This window comes from Panicum virgatum, chromosome 6N, assembly GCF_016808335.1.
Source record: "Panicum virgatum strain AP13 chromosome 6N, P.virgatum_v5, whole genome shotgun sequence".
NCBI classification, from domain to species: Eukaryota; Viridiplantae; Streptophyta; class Magnoliopsida; order Poales; family Poaceae; genus Panicum; species Panicum virgatum.
This window is the reverse complement of record NC_053150.1, coordinates 3,563,912-3,579,026: the sequence shown is the minus strand read 5'-3', so window position 1 is coordinate 3,579,026 and position 15,115 is coordinate 3,563,912. Positions and strand designations below refer to the sequence as shown.

Sequence of the window (15,115 nt, the reverse complement as noted above, 5' to 3'; positions counted from 1 at the left end):
TATACGCCTAGTACCGGCACATATGCCATGCTGTGTGACTACACACGGGTCCACATGCGCCATACGTGTGACCACACATGGGTCCACATGCGCCATGCGCCATATGCCCGCGTCACTAGCACGCACACATCCCGTGTAACCGTAAGGGTCGGCTCTGATACTAATTGTAACGCCCCATTCGTCACTAGCACGCACACATCCCGTGTAACCGTAAGGGTCGGCTCTGATACTAATTGTAACGCCCCATTCCCAAATATGGCTAAGTTCTACTCTGCACGTTGAGTAAAACACGCACTCGCACCAACCCCGCTTACACTTTCGTCCTCGCTTCGCGTAAAAGGGTTAACCTGGGGGTTGAAATGCACTTGGCACTTTGGTTTATATGTTGGTGAGACTCACTCTCAACTAGTAAAGTGGGACAACTCTCCACACGCATGCCATGCCACTCACACTTGGACCACTAGTGGGCTCAAATTCATCCTTGTTGGGCCGGGATGTCACAATGACCAACTTAAGTATGTGTATGTGTGTGTGGGTGGGATGCGGGAGGAAAGCTACACATGCACGAGCTCGCTCACCTCATGCGCACGAAGCATTTGCGTTAGTGGTTCTGAGAAATCCAACCTCTCCCTTTCCGGGGGCTTGGCTCCTTAAAAATTTTACCTTTTTGGTTATGTATGTGAGATTGGGAGACCAAATCAGTTTAGATGACGATCGTAGCGCGATACTGTACAACTCCCCTATGTGACTTATCAACTTCTACCCAAGATTACATATAATCAAACTAAGGTTTTGCCTTTTCTTGTTGTTGCTCTGCCACCATAGTATACTCCATCCTTAGGGTAGGGGTGGAATCGAGCCGAGCCTCGACTTTTTTCGAGCTTTCTTCGAAATCAATATATTCGTATTTATTATAGTCTCCCGCGTTGTTTGATATGCAACTTCAAATCGAGCATAACGAGCCGAGCCGAGCCTGCCAAAATTAACTTTTGTTCCAAATCAACTAATCTTTATTTTTAAAAAAAAAGAACGAACGTAATCGAAGCAATTTTGAAACGAGCCACCGAGCCAGCTTAACGAGCTTTTTTTCCGGCCCTTAGAGCCGTGTTTGCACTGCGAACTTGAGAGTAGGTTTCTCTATAAAACCCTTCGATTTTGTTATTCACCAGAACCATTCGCCTCCAACGACTCGTCGTTAATGCACTTGCACCAGCCACGACTTTCCCATCTGCAAACGATCAGTACATGCGCTGTGTCCTAATATGATCTTTAATCATGTTTACTTAGTTCTTAATGTTGTAGTTGCTATTGTCTAGTATACTAGAGAATTGCATACTAGTTTTTGCATACTTAAGACTAAAGACAATTCAGCACACACTTATCAATTCGACTAATGGTGAATGCCATCATTCAAAGCGTGTGTGCATGCTTGCCTAAATTAACCTTCCGTACTTTTTTTCAAACTAGGTTCGTGCCCGTGTGTTACTACGAGCAACAAAAATTATATTAATCCATGTATAAAAATAATTCAATTTAGTAAAGCTTCTACAAAATTCAACTCCAGTGGTAAAAGTTTTTCATTGTAATATACAACATGTGTAACATGACGTTGATCTTAGCTACATGCTATTTTAAAGCTAATTGAGACTCGAAAGAAGTGTTCCAATGCAATGAGTGAATAAAAATGAATCCAAAACAGAATTCTGCACATCTAGAAATTATTACACTCGATGAAATTAAAATATCCATCATTGGAAGGACACATTAAGTTCACAGGCTTACAGCAAGCAAAACAATTCTTGTTTACAGTGCTAAATTCATTTACACTTAATAGCAACCTTGATGCATTGTGTTTTAGATGAATTATTGCTTAAAGGCCCCAATATCGGTGACTGAAGAAAAGCCATAGTGACCTTACTGGCCCAAGATTAGAATCGCCAAACTGACGAGCCAAACCCGAATCAATATACGATAACTAAAGAGCAAGTACCCTCACACTGTCACAACCAGAAACTCAAAGACAAGTTCAAAGCAGAAGAGACACAATACCCCCATTCTATTTCCCTGCCCTCCGACAAGAGCATCACCAAGAGCATCATCGGTTTTCCTCCCATTTAGAGGATCTGCCACTCCTCTTCTCCTGCTTCGCCAGAGCCATCAAGGTCGTCGTCGTTGGCCATGCTACTGCCAGAACAACCCAGCCAACCATCTTGGTTATAAATCTGTTTCGATGGCTCGATTGACTGCACAACAGTAAAAAGTGGTGCTCCACTGGCCTTCTCTACCAACTCAGAGGCCCGAGAACAGAAGTCATCAAAGTCGATCTACATAAACATGTAATCAGATTAGAGAAACTCAAACATAGCCTAACAAGCGTCTGAAGAACAAAAGTTTACCTTTGTCACAGTAAAAACCAATTGCCAGGGATGCCTCTATTTGGTCTAGAGCCAAATCTCAGTCAACACTGCACAAAGTGCAGGCACATGAATTAGGCGTCACTTGGGAATACAAAGGAGGGAGCAGTTCCATTCATCAGACTTCATGGACAAAGTGCACCTACCTGCAGCGGTACGAGGAAGTGTCTGCCTCTAAATTATCCGGTGCAATGTTAACTGCCTGACAAGTAGAGAGCATTCCACTATTACTATGACTGTTATAGCCAAAAAAAAAGCATGCGTTCTGGTCAATGCATTGGTCCATTATGTATGTATTTTTTTGGAGTGATGAAAAATGGTGCTCCAAGCAAGCATAACAATGCAGAAATAGGAGTATAATAGTAGGTTAACTTCATGGGATGCAGTTTTACCATCTGAACTTCATGGGATACAATGCTACATAATCTACATAGTAAAGGACAATGCTGCTTAATGTTACCCCAAACATTATTTAGCAAATGTAGCATGCAGTACAAGCATAACCATGTGTTAGTGTAGGGCATAAGTTAACTTGCCAAAAAAAAAATTGTGTTGATGATTATTTTATTTTCTCCTTACCTGCCTTCCCATGACCAGGATGACTATGCGTTATGCTGGGTCTTCAAGAAGAACACCATCTGCATGTGCATCATGGCGCTGCTGGAGGGCGCCTGTCACCAGCAGCTCACCAGCGGCAGCATCGAGTACCAGACACCCGAGGAGAGGAGACCACCTCGTGTGTGGCCCTGGCCAGCTGAGAACGAAGCCTTTGATTTGCTCAAAGATGCTGCAGACGAGAAAATTCTATTAATAACTATCTTTTGTTTCTTTTTCCTCTGATAGAGATGCTACTGCTGGCTAGCTGTTAATGACCACCGCGATCGAGTCTACAAGGTGCAAGTGCAAGATCATATCGCCGTGTGCAGGCATGAGCAGCGGAGGCAGGACGGCGTGCCGGTGGCAGGAATCGGACGGCGCCGTGCGCAGGCGTGAGAAGGCGACGGCGGCGCGACGTACGACCGAAGGGCGACGGTGATGACCGTGGTGGGCGGATGGAGCAGGCCAGCTGCGACCGCGGAGGGGCAGAAGCAAGCGGGTGGGGCGGGCCACCGTACCTTGAGAAACAGAGTAGATGCAAACGCCAGGTGGTCGCGATGGCGAAGGAATCACGACGGAATCCCCGCCGCGGCCGCTGCTCCGCCCCTGTTGTGGCTGCTGCTCTGCTCCGCCCCGCCGCGGCCCGGCCGCCGGAGGGAGCGGGGGCGGGCCGCTGCCGCGCGCAGGCCGCTCGCGCCGGCCACCCGCGCCTCGCCGCGCGCAGCGCCGCGCGTGGCCGCCCGTGCCTCGCCGCCACCAGCGCCGGGGGAGGGAGGGAGGGGCCGTCCTGCGTGCTGCCCGGTGCCCTCGCCCTTGGATCCGGCCTCCCCGAGCCGAGCCTCGACCGCGCTCCCGGATCCACCCGCGAGGCCTGCCGCCAGGGGCGGGGCCCCTGCTCCGCGCCCGCCCGGTGATGGGGGCGCTCCCGGCCTCCGCGCCCACCGCCGTGGTCACGCGGGGGGGCTTCACTGCCGGCCAGCCGAGCGCTGTGGTCGAGAGGAGAACGCGGTCGGCCTCCGCGCGCGCCGCGGGAGAGGCCGGTGCGGGGATGGCCGGAGAGAGAGGGGCGGAGAGATGGGAGAGGGAGAGCGCGACGGGGGAGGATGGGAGAGGAAGGGCGGGCCAGCTGTGATCTGTAATTTACTCGCGGCCGAGATTCGCGAGCGGCAGGACGAATGGATGATCCTACGGCGCGTGTCTCTAACAATCCGAAATTTGACAATGGAAATAATTTGCAATCTGAAATTCGCCATCAGTGTGTCTCTAACATGTGGGTCCTGCCTTAGTCGGCATGATAATGAAATTTTCTCTTTTAACATTTTCTAAAGGACCTCCTATAAAAAAAAACTCCAAACCCTTCAGCTAGCCTTTAGCATTTCTTCTCCGTCGCCGGCGCCATTCAACCACCACTTCCGCCCCTCATCAGGAGGTCATCACCTCCTGCACCAGCCAATCCCGTGGCGCCAGGTGGACTGGACGATTGACAAATAGGAAAAATCTGCTCCGAAATTTGCTGCACGATATGTGCCAACCCAACCCAAGGCCCAAGCAGGCCCGGCCCATCTTATGAAGCCCTTTCAAAAAGGAAAAGCCACCGCAGAGACTGCTGGCGGATCGATCGGCTGAACGAAGGCGACGGACTCCTCGCCGCCGTGTAATCGACGACACGGCGACGAGTTTCCGGCGGTTCCTGTACCTGGTGGCGAACGATGGTTTCGACGTCGACCGCGGCTATTCCCTTCACCGCATTGACACGTCGCGCTTCTTCTTCCGTTGGTCGACGGAGGGGACACCGGCGCCGCTTGACAGCAGCGGCGGGGCTGGAGCCGCTGATCCGTCGGCGGAGGACGGCGGAAACGATATTTGAGATAAACAACACTTCGGAAACGCACCCTCGTTCCACGTTACCAGTGACAATGCGCCGGACTCTGCAAAATGAGGCTGCCCGTGGTTGTACGGCAACGGCCCAGCCACCATTTAACAGACTGCCTCTAAGCACTTTTTAAGTGTTTCGCTTAATCCCCAGTTGTCGTAGTACCTTGTTGATATCTATATTTTTCATATAAAATTTTCTCCATCCAAATTCACATAAATTAGTTATAATTTTTTAAAAGTAAGCAGTCCAGATTAAGAAAATGCCGACGGATGTACCAATTACCAATGATAAAGTTGCTACTATAGAGTGCACTTTCCGTCGGTTCATCCGGCTGGAGCCGTTATATTCGACAGGAGTGGTATAAGAGCATCTCCAAGAGTTTTTCTAAATTTTACTCTCTAATTTATCATTTGGAAAGTCATCTATATAAAAATCGTTTTCTATATATTTTCACTGTCCAACAACTTTTTTATATCTTGTTTACACTCTAGAGAGCCATTTTCGCTATTTTTCTTTGGTTAGCGAGAAATCCGGAATAGATGATGGCTATATTTGGATAACCACTTAGAGAAGCTCTTGGACGATATTCTTCTATTAAAATCTCTATTTTTTAATGTAGGAATAAATATAGAGAGTCTATTGAAGTTGCTCTAAATCTGTAAATTTTTGGGTTCGATATATATTTTTGAAAATTGTAAAATAAAAAATTCGGCGGACCGACGGCGGTGGTTGCGGTGGCAGATGCCAGAGCGTGGCGGTGGCGCCGTTGCGGAGGACGAAGCCGGAGAGGACACGTCAGGCTGCCAAGTGGGCCCCGAGGGCAGGAGTGAGGGCGCTTCCACTCCAACCCGCTTCCGAGTCAGAGGTGGGGCCCACCCACCCACCCACGCGGCGGGCGCAGAGACCCAGGCAGGCGGGCAGGCGCACTAGTGCTGGGGTGAGGAGGCAACTCACCCACTGCTGCCTGGCTGCCTCCCTTCCCGCTTCCCTCGTCAACCAAATCAACTCGTCTCGTCTCGTTCCTCCCGCAGCGCTCCCCATCGCCACGCCACGCCACGCGCACCGCCCGCCCGCCTCGCTCCCCCAAATCCACCTCGCCGGCCGGCCCTCGCTCGCGCGCGCGCGGGGGCGTCACTCCGATCCCGGATCGATCGCCCGGCCCCGGACCTAGCCCGCACGCCACCGGCCGCCTCGATTCGATCGGGGGACCCGCGGGGAAGCGAGGCCTCGATCGCGGCTGGGGGACCCGATGCCCCGCCCCCGGGCCCCTCCAGCGGCGGCGGCGGATGTATGAGCCGGCGGGGACCCGCACGGAGCTGCCAGCCATGGACGCCACCGCGCGCCCGGCCATCGTCATCGACAACGGCACGGGGTAACCGACCGATCCCCCCCCCCCTCCCTTTCGCCCGCTCGCTCGTTGTCTTCTCCGACCTCGTGGTCGCTGGGTGCCCAGTGCTGTTTGCCGTATCGGTGCGCGATTCTCGTGCGTGCTCGGGGGTTCTCGTCGCTGGCTGCGCGCGATTGATTGCTGAAATGGGTGCCCGTGGCTGGGGATGGGACTGGTGGCTTCGCGACATTTTAACTTCGTATTTGGAGGCACTGACTAGGTTTGGGGAAACTCTATCGAGATCATCGGCTGGGGTGGGAGATATACTCATCCCATGCAGTTGTTTGTGCTGCTCGTTTTGTTAGGTTGTTGTGCAGTCTAAGCAATGGAATAGGAACGATCAGGGGAATAGTTGTGAATTACTTCGTACTAATTGGGAAAGGAGATTCAGAGTGATAGGCCTAAATCGGGACTTTCTCCTTTTCCTCGGAAGGAAATTTTGAAATTATGTCTTCATCTGCTTGTGTTGTACTTGTACGGTACATGTCTTATTTGTAAAGCGGATTCTGCAGGATTTTTCCTCTTATGGTATGTTGAGAGGGAGCAGTTACTATGTTCCAGCAAGTTTGGTTGTAAGGAATATACATCTTGAATGCTGAGTTTATGAACTTCTTAGATATTTTTGTCTTATCAAAATTCCACATCTGTGTTATGAGAAACTAACAATGTGATTCACGAGAACAATTCCTAAAGTGGTGACGGACACAAAATGAATATTCCTATGATATAAAGTAATTTCCATTCAATCTCGATTTCTTTGATTTCTCCGTAACTGCTTATATATGGATCACTTCAGCTCCTAAATTTTATTGATAGTAACACATGCACCCTCGCTTCACTGACTAAGACTATCACCATTTTGTTTCTTACAAGATTTGTATATTCTTATGTCTAGGTATAGCAAGCTTGGATTTTCTGGTAACTCTGAGCCGTCTTTCACTCTCCCTACTGTCGTAGCAGTGAATGAGTCTTTTCTAGACCAGAAAGAGCTGTTGAGTAGTGCAAACTGGATAGCACAGTATAATGCAGGCGTCATGGCTGATCTTGATTATTTTATTGGAGATGAGGCTCTGTCGCGTTTAAGATCTAGTGGGCTATACACTTCAAGAAGTCCAATTCGTCATGGTCAGGTATGTATATAAAATTCCTGTCGGTGATATTGTCCTTTGTTTGTGTTCTAAGCCAGTATGTCTTATCTCCGTTTCTTGTTTTGCAGGTTGATGACTGGGATACAATGGAGAGATTTTGGCAGCAATGCATTTTCAACTATCTGCGTTGCAATCCTGAGGAACATTATTTCCTCCTTACGGATAGTCCTGTTGGTTCACCCGAAAGTCGCGAATGTACTGGAGAAATAATGTTTGAGACCTTCAATGTCCCTGGTCTATATATATCTGTTCAATCTGTCCTCAGCCTTTCTGCTGGATACGCCTATCTGAAAAGTATTTCTGGTGAAGATTCAGATCCTCCGGTAGGTTCTGAAAATAGCTCTTTAGTGCTTCTTTTGATCAAGTATGATACTACTTCATTGATCGACAAGCATTACTTTGCTGCTTTCGGTTCGAGTGGCGAATGTATACTTGCTGTAGCATTTCCAGGCCAAAAGATTGTCTCTCTTTTTATATTATATTTGTTCCATGGAATCGTGCAATGTCTTAAAAAGAAGACCAGTTTCATAATTTCATAAGCATATGTTCCTGTTAAACTCTGGAAACTTCAATTCCCACTTTGGAACTTCTGATTCAGGATACATGTTTGTAGTTATTAGCAATCACTCTTTGTGTACCAATCTGTTGGCCCTTTTCACTTTAATATTGAAATGTTGTTGGTAGAGCACATTACTTCTCATTAGAATCGCGCAATGTCTTAAAAAGAAGACCAGTTTCATAATTTCATAAGCATGTGTTCCTGTTAAACTCTGGAAACTTCAATTCCCACTTAGGAACTTCTGATTCAGGGTACATGTTTGTAGTTATTAGCAAACACTCTATGGTACCAATCTGTTGACCCTTTTCACTTTAATACCGAAATGTTGTTGGTAGAGCACATTACTTCTCATTACCGTTGACCAATATATTTTGCCAGTCTGATATGACAGGTGTAGTTGTTGATATTGGGGATGGTGCTCCACACATCGTGCCAGTTGTAAACGGCTATGTAATTGGGAGTAGCATAAAGTCTTTTCCTTTTTCTGGGAGTGATGTAACTCAGTTTGTTTCGCAGCTGTTACAGGTATTTCGTGTTCTCCATATTTTGTTGTGATTAAATTAAGATGTAGAAGTTCTAGACATTGTTAGTAAAGTATCTATCACTGACTTCATGCTATTAAATCAAAAGGTTTATTTTAGCATTATAACATATTTTTTATAGGCTTGTTCCATGTCATCGATGATTAACGCATGAGCTCTAGATACTTTTTACTGAATTGCTTGTTATTCTTAATACTAGTTTAGCACTTATTTTCTGTCAAGGGATGATGTGCTAGTGAATTAACCTAGGTTGTACTAGGTTATAATGTTGGTTATGTTACGTTAATCCGTTGACACTCTTAATGAGAAGAGCTACAAAAAGGTACCATTCCTTGTGTCAGAAAATCGAGTTTCAAGCCTCCCTAGTGTTAGTTTGCAGATTAAGATCATACACTATCATTACAAATTCAATTAGTAAACATGTGGTCTAATGAAATTTGGTACGTGTTATTTGGTTCACTAGAATGATTGAATTGTGTGCTATTCATTAGTGCCTCCATATGTTATTTGAATGGTGTCCTATCCTGACTGTTATTATGTGATTGTGGAAAATATATACTTTACAATGGGTAATTAGCCTGTTGCCATAACTAGTCTTCTGGTGAGAAACTACATGTGACTACACAACCACCGAGAACATAAACCATATTTACAGTTAAGAGTTGTACTGTTTGGGTTATCTGTTGTTAGTCCTTTATGCTCTCAATAGTTAGTAGTGGTCTATTCTGTAAAAGCTTGATGGATTTCTCAGGCGCATGGATGTTGTTTTACTGATGGTGATGTGTATTGCATTATAAATGGTGTTAATGATTAGTGTCATCTGGCTGTTTTGCAGGAAAGAGGTGAGCTTCTGCCACCTGAGGATTCTTTAGATATATCTCGCAAGGTGAAAGAAATGTATTGCTATACTTGTTCAGACATTGTCAAGGTATTGCATTTAGAGTTAAATTCTTTTACCCTATTACTATCCATTGGTCTTCACAACTAAATTGTTTAATGGAAGTTGAAGTCTCCCTAATGAACTTAAACCTATATGTATGTCGGTACCCCAGGACTGGGGTACCCCCTCTTGCCATGTCAAGACTTGTGTAGTTATCAGTAACTACGCCCTAAGGAGCTGAGTAGCCGGACCCCTGGGATCCGGCTCCATCTCATCAGACCAACGGCACCGAACCCGCTTCCCGCTCGGGGCAGGTCCGGTGTCGCCACGTGTCCCGGGGAAGAAAGTGCTCAGGGCCAAACGGCTGGGGGCCCCGGACCCTCCACGGGGTCCCGGACCCCCACATACTATCCGGACCCCTCAGCAGGGAGAAAACAAACACCCCACCCGGGGTCCGGAGCCGCCACGTGTCCGCAGGTGGCGGCACGCGCGCGCGCCGTGACGCTTCCTCGGGAAGACTCACCTACCTACCGCATACAATGCAGTAGGTGGAAGTGCGCACTGCCATAACGAAGCCCAAGGCAGTTTTGGCCAGGTTGCACTGTTGGTTGCGTGTTACCAAGGAGCACAGAGCAGTCGCTGGCGCCGCCTACTCCTCGTATGTCAGTCTACCATGCCAGTTGGATACGACGGCTCGGCTTCGCCCATTAAAGCACCTACACGGTAGCCTCGACAGACTACGCCGCAGGCTACATTGTTCCAACGGGCGCCTCGCCGATGGGACAAATAAAGACCCCCCTCGGTCAGAGAGTCTACATAACGAGGAAGCGTATCCGAGAAGAGATCCACAACCACTGTAGCACCATTAGTATCTTTCCAGTATAGTATACATCCTTGTTGGGCCCACCTGTCGGGGTCCAACGCCTGTGTACGCGTCCTCCTTTGCTCTATAAAAGGGAGACACCCGTTAGAAAAGGGCCAGGTCCAGGGGAAGCCTGGCTGGGCAGAGGATAGACTCATTCATACTAAGAGCAATATACCACACAGTGGATGTAGGGTATTACGCTCCGGCAGCCCGAACCACTCTAAATCCGTGCGTTCTTGTGTTCTTGCCCCCAAGCTAGATCGGCCTAATCGCTTAGCACTTCCCCGAGTACCCCCCCCCCCTCGGGGAATAGGCGGGTGCGTTCCGCCACCCGGCTGTGGGTACCTCCAAAAGCCCGCGACATTTGGCGCTGTCCGTGGGGAAGCAAGGGGCAAGGAAAGCTCGAAAGCAAAGGGGCGCAAAGGTTAGAAGGAAGAAGGCGAATGCGGGAAAGCAACCGAGGTATACGGTTCGCCCCATTATAAAGCCTGACTCAACCGGCGCGCCCCGGAACCGTCGCTGGAACCCAAGCGACGCCCGCACCTAGTGTTAGCCGCCCAGCCCATGACAAGGGGGCCCAGGCCCACCTGTCGGGGTGAGCGGATAACCAACAAAGGTGTGAAAAGACGGGATCTGAACCGTCGCCCGCGCGCGAAGCGGGGCGGAAGCTGAGCTGACGTGCGCGTATTAAGCGCTGGCGTGGCCAAGCTTTTCGGAAATTGCGCCGGTAGTAAATATCCCGTTTACTCTGGCCACAACAATGCCGAGCGTCGTGCGCGTGACGAGGTGAACCACTGTATGTGGGGACCATGGGTCAGTAAGCCGTTGCGATGCGATGAGGCAGCAAACAACCCGATAGATGGTCAAAGCCGGTCAAGACCCCTGCAGTAAGAAGCTTCAAGCTATGCAGAGCCAAATTGCAGTAGTGGCCCCACCTGCGGGTTCGTACCTCCCCCGAGGTGGGCCCGGGGGCCACTGTCGGTACCCTGCAGTAGGGATACCTACTCCTACTGCAGCAAGGCAGGGCCTGCGTAGTTATCTGTAACTACTCCCAAAGGACGGAGCAGCCAGGCCCCATAGGTCAGGCTCTTACCTCACCAGGCCAACGGCCCCGGACCCGTTCCCCGCTTGGGATAGGTCCGAAGACGCCACGTGTCCCTAAGGAAAGAAAGCTCCGAGCTGGAAGCGCCTCGGACCCCCCGTAAGGGGTCCGAGACCTCCTGCACCCGTCCGGACCCCCCGTGCTGTAGAACCAACATACCGCCGGGGGGTCCGGAGCCGCCCCGCGTCCTAGTGGCACGGGCGCGGGTTCAAGCGCGAGCCTTCCGCTGGAAGACTCGCCCTCTCATCGCATTCAATGCTGGTGGTTGAGGCGTGCTCTGCCACCACGGCACGCGGGGCAGCCTTTGTCAGGCCCCACTGTGCATCGCATATTACCGAGATACACAGTGCAGCCGCACCCGCGCAGAGCCCGTGTGCCGCATTAATTGGATACGACAGCACGGCACTTTTCCATCATGTCACCTACGCCGTAATCTACACGGGCCGTTCAGCTACGTGGCAGGCGACGCCGCTGGCTACGCCTGGCGCCGTTCCGACAAGACAGCGCCTGGACATGCTGAACGGGAGACTCTAGGAGCAGGCAAAGATATCCGGAGAAAGATCTCCTTTGCCTACGACGCCATAATGTATGAACAGTACGTTATTTTATACTACATCGCTGGGCCCACCTGTCGGGGTCCCAGCAGCCGTGTACGCGCCTCCCTTGAGATATAAAAGGGAAGCGCTCGCTGTACAGAACAAGCTGTCTAGATCACACACTCAGGCTCGCCCAAGCTCTCGCAGACTCCCTCGAGGCAAGGCAATACAACACATAGTGGACGTAGGGTATTACGCTCCGGCGGCCCGAACCACTCAAAACCCTTGGTGTTCATCGTGTTCTTGAGCGAGATCGAACTGGTCGCTAGCTAACCCCCGAGTACACACCCTCTGGGTTTAGGCGGGTGCGTTCCGCCACCCGGCTGTGGTTTGCCACACCACGACAATGTAAAATGCGTTCCCTGTGTAAAAACTACTCTCAACCTGGTTGGAGAATCAGTTTAAATGTTATTCTGTGTTTACGTGTTTTACTTCTCACTGTGTAGGCTTATTTATGCATTTTTCCTTTATAAATATGAATATACATGTGGCAAGTGTGATATGAGGTTGTTCTTTGAATTCAGCAACCAAGAGGTCGTACATAGGAATCTATGTAAAACAAACAGAAATATTTTATATTCATGTGCATCTCCATACGATTTCAGGAATTCAAGAAGCATGACAAGAAGCTTGATAAGTACGTCAAACATTGGTCAGCTATTAAACCAAAGACTGGGGTCCCATATACAATTGACATCGGATATGAGCGTTTTCTTGGCCCAGAGGTTTATTCCTATTTCTATCGCCAAATTTCATAAAGTTCTTTTTTCTTACCAAAATACATCTGTGAACTGGTATGATGTTATGGCCTAATATGGTCCTTTGAGTGATAAGTACATTGCAACTGGTGTTGCAATGAGTAATTTCTCATAGTTTTGGTCTTACATTGCTCTCTTAAAGGTAATGCCTGTAACGTAAGTACAGTGAGAGTTAGGCAGCAATTTCGACTTATGGTTGCTGTAACATAAGAACAAGATAAGCTTTATACAAAGAGTTCACGGATTCTTGTGAGCCCTTCTTTCAGTTAATTCTGTAGTAAAGGAGATAGATCAAGAAAATATACAGACTTCACTGGATGACCATTTTGCGTACTGACTCTTCAGCTGTGGCTTTGTCAATGAAGTTCATAGGAACACAGATCAAGGACTGCCATCCATATGATTGCAGTACTATTTGTTTGTGAAATATGTTGATTCTATGAATCGGAGTCTTTTGCATTGTCATTATGAACTATAGCTACATATTAGAGTGAACATTTATGACCAATTGAAGAAATAATTAGTTCTTTAAATTTTGTTGTGAGAAGGGAAATGTGAGGTTCAAACAGAAGGAATTAGTAAGTTTGATGGCTCACGATGATGAAGGTATGTTGAATTGCTAAACTGTGATCACCAGAAGTCATATCAATAAATGGCCTTGTACATTAAAATTGAAGATCACAAGTATAGAAGCATCCTTGCTACTATTTGGGAACTGAGGTGACAGTTTCCTTGTTCATCCACAAAATTGAAAGACTGCAGGTTGCCATTATTCTCCAGACCTGCCTTAACACTTTCTCAATATCTTGGTTCATTACCTCTAGTAGGATACTATATGGATCTTGGTCGGTACCTCCTATAGAAAACTGTATAAATCATTTTTACATTGTTAAGTGATATCCATAAGCTTTTGTATAATTCAGCAGACAAGTCGGATCAGGTGTGATTCTCTAATATCTACAATATATGCAGATCTTCTTCAATCCTGAGATTTACTCCGCTGATTTCTCCACTCCTTTACCTGAATTGATTGATAGCTGTGTTCAATCTGCACCAATTGACACAAGGAGAGCTCTGTACAAGGTACTTTCTTTGAACTCTGCAGGGACACATAAGATGGGGACTGATACATGTATATGCTGTGATATTTATCGGAATTGTTCTTTTTGCAGAATATAGTATTATCTGGTGGATCTACCATGTTTAAAGACTTCCACAAGAGACTCCAGAATGATATAAAGAAGATAGTAGATGATCGTGTTGCTGCAACTAATGCCCGCCATTGTGTGGAAGTGAGAGTAAGTGCAGAACTGCAGATGCTTGATTCTCAAGTTTAGCTGTTCCATTGTATTGTACTGTTGTAATCAATGTTCTCTGCATGTTTATAATTTTAAGTGCTTCAGACTCTTTTTATCTGACTTTTTTCTTTTCTGTTATCAGCCTATTGAAGTCAACGTGGTTGCCCATCCTATACAGAGTTACGCAGTTTGGTTTGGGGGTTCAGTAGCTGCATCTACACCAGAATTCTATGAGGTATCTGCCACTTGATTTTCTTGCGACCTCAAGAAACCTGCATTATTCAATTACAGTGCATCAATTTCTGCTATCTATGTGTGCTGATATAGTTATAACTGGGTTCCGAATTCAACCATTCCTCACGAATCAATTAGTACAAGTGGAATCTGAGTGATTTCCCTTTTCGCATGCAGTATTGCCACACAAAGGAAGAGTACGAGGAACATGGAGCAAGCATATGCAGAACAAGCCCAGTTTTCAAAGGAATGTACTGAAATTTTCTACACATCGCATCTTCCAGTAGGAGCTCGTTTAGGTTTCTTTGGATAGAATATAGCCAATTTTGATTCTTTTTGACCCGTCCCAACCATTATCGGGGCATCCAGATAGAACCGTAGCGTTGTTTGTAGTCGTCTGTTCTGTATTGCCTGTTGTGTATAGCCAGCAGCTTGGTTCCTGTTCGAGGTGCATGATTGTAGCCAGAACCTTAGACAGTTGGGAGGAAATATTGGTTTTCCTTTTCTATTAGTTTGTCCAGGCAAATTTATGATTTTTTGTTAATAAGGATTCAGGTTAAATTTTGGAAATTCCGGTAGCGTCGCGCCCCAACAGATCCTGAGTTCGATTCTCATCAGAAGCGAATTTCCGGCTGTTGGGGTAAAAAAACCCCTCGCTGTGCTCGCCGCGAGGCTTGGCCCTCTCGGGCATGGGTCAGGGTTCAGGAGTTATCTCTACCCGGGTAAGCCGGTGTGGCTTCCTCTTAATGAAAAAACGGTGGGGTTGTTTCCTCCCCCCAAGTAGAGTTTTTTTTTTGTTGACCACTGCGTGTGGCTGGAGTCCATTAATGGTTGAAGATCCTTTAACAGTTAACATTGG

At 47.7% G+C, this 15,115-nt stretch overlaps 1 protein-coding gene across 2 annotated transcripts; it reads left to right on the top strand.

Moving 5' to 3' along the window:
• The first annotated feature begins 5,859 nt into the window (after positions 1-5,859).
• LOC120677606 (actin-related protein 3-like) lies at positions 5,860-14,826 on the top strand. Of its 2 annotated transcripts, none has more exons than XM_039958758.1 (10): positions 5,860-6,259; positions 7,170-7,404; positions 7,491-7,745; positions 8,360-8,506; positions 9,359-9,451; positions 12,572-12,691; positions 13,697-13,807; positions 13,897-14,016; positions 14,165-14,257; positions 14,434-14,826. In XM_039958758.1, exons 1-10 carry the CDS (start codon positions 6,174-6,176, stop codon positions 14,512-14,514), a joined length of 1,341 nt encoding a protein of 446 aa, XP_039814692.1. In that variant the 5' UTR covers positions 5,860-6,173; the 3' UTR covers positions 14,515-14,826. The 2 variants fall into 2 exon arrangements, with proteins under 2 accessions (XP_039814692.1, XP_039814691.1); XM_039958757.1 differs by having other exon boundaries at positions 5,862-6,259; positions 13,897-14,022.
• The last annotated feature ends 289 nt before the right edge of the window (positions 14,827-15,115 follow it).

Bases quoted from the DNA above. Each gene is read 5' to 3' on its own strand.
- LOC120677606 (XM_039958757.1), top strand. From the start codon at position 6,174: ATGTATGAGCCGGCGGGGACCCGCACGGAGCTGCCAGCCATGGACGCC. The intron at 9,452-12,571 runs GTATTGCATTTA...ATACGATTTCAG, and splicing joins CTTGTTCAGACATTGTCAAG to GAATTCAAGAAGCATGACAA. The intron at 12,692-13,696 runs GTTTATTCCTAT...CAATATATGCAG, and splicing joins AGCGTTTTCTTGGCCCAGAG to ATCTTCTTCAATCCTGAGAT.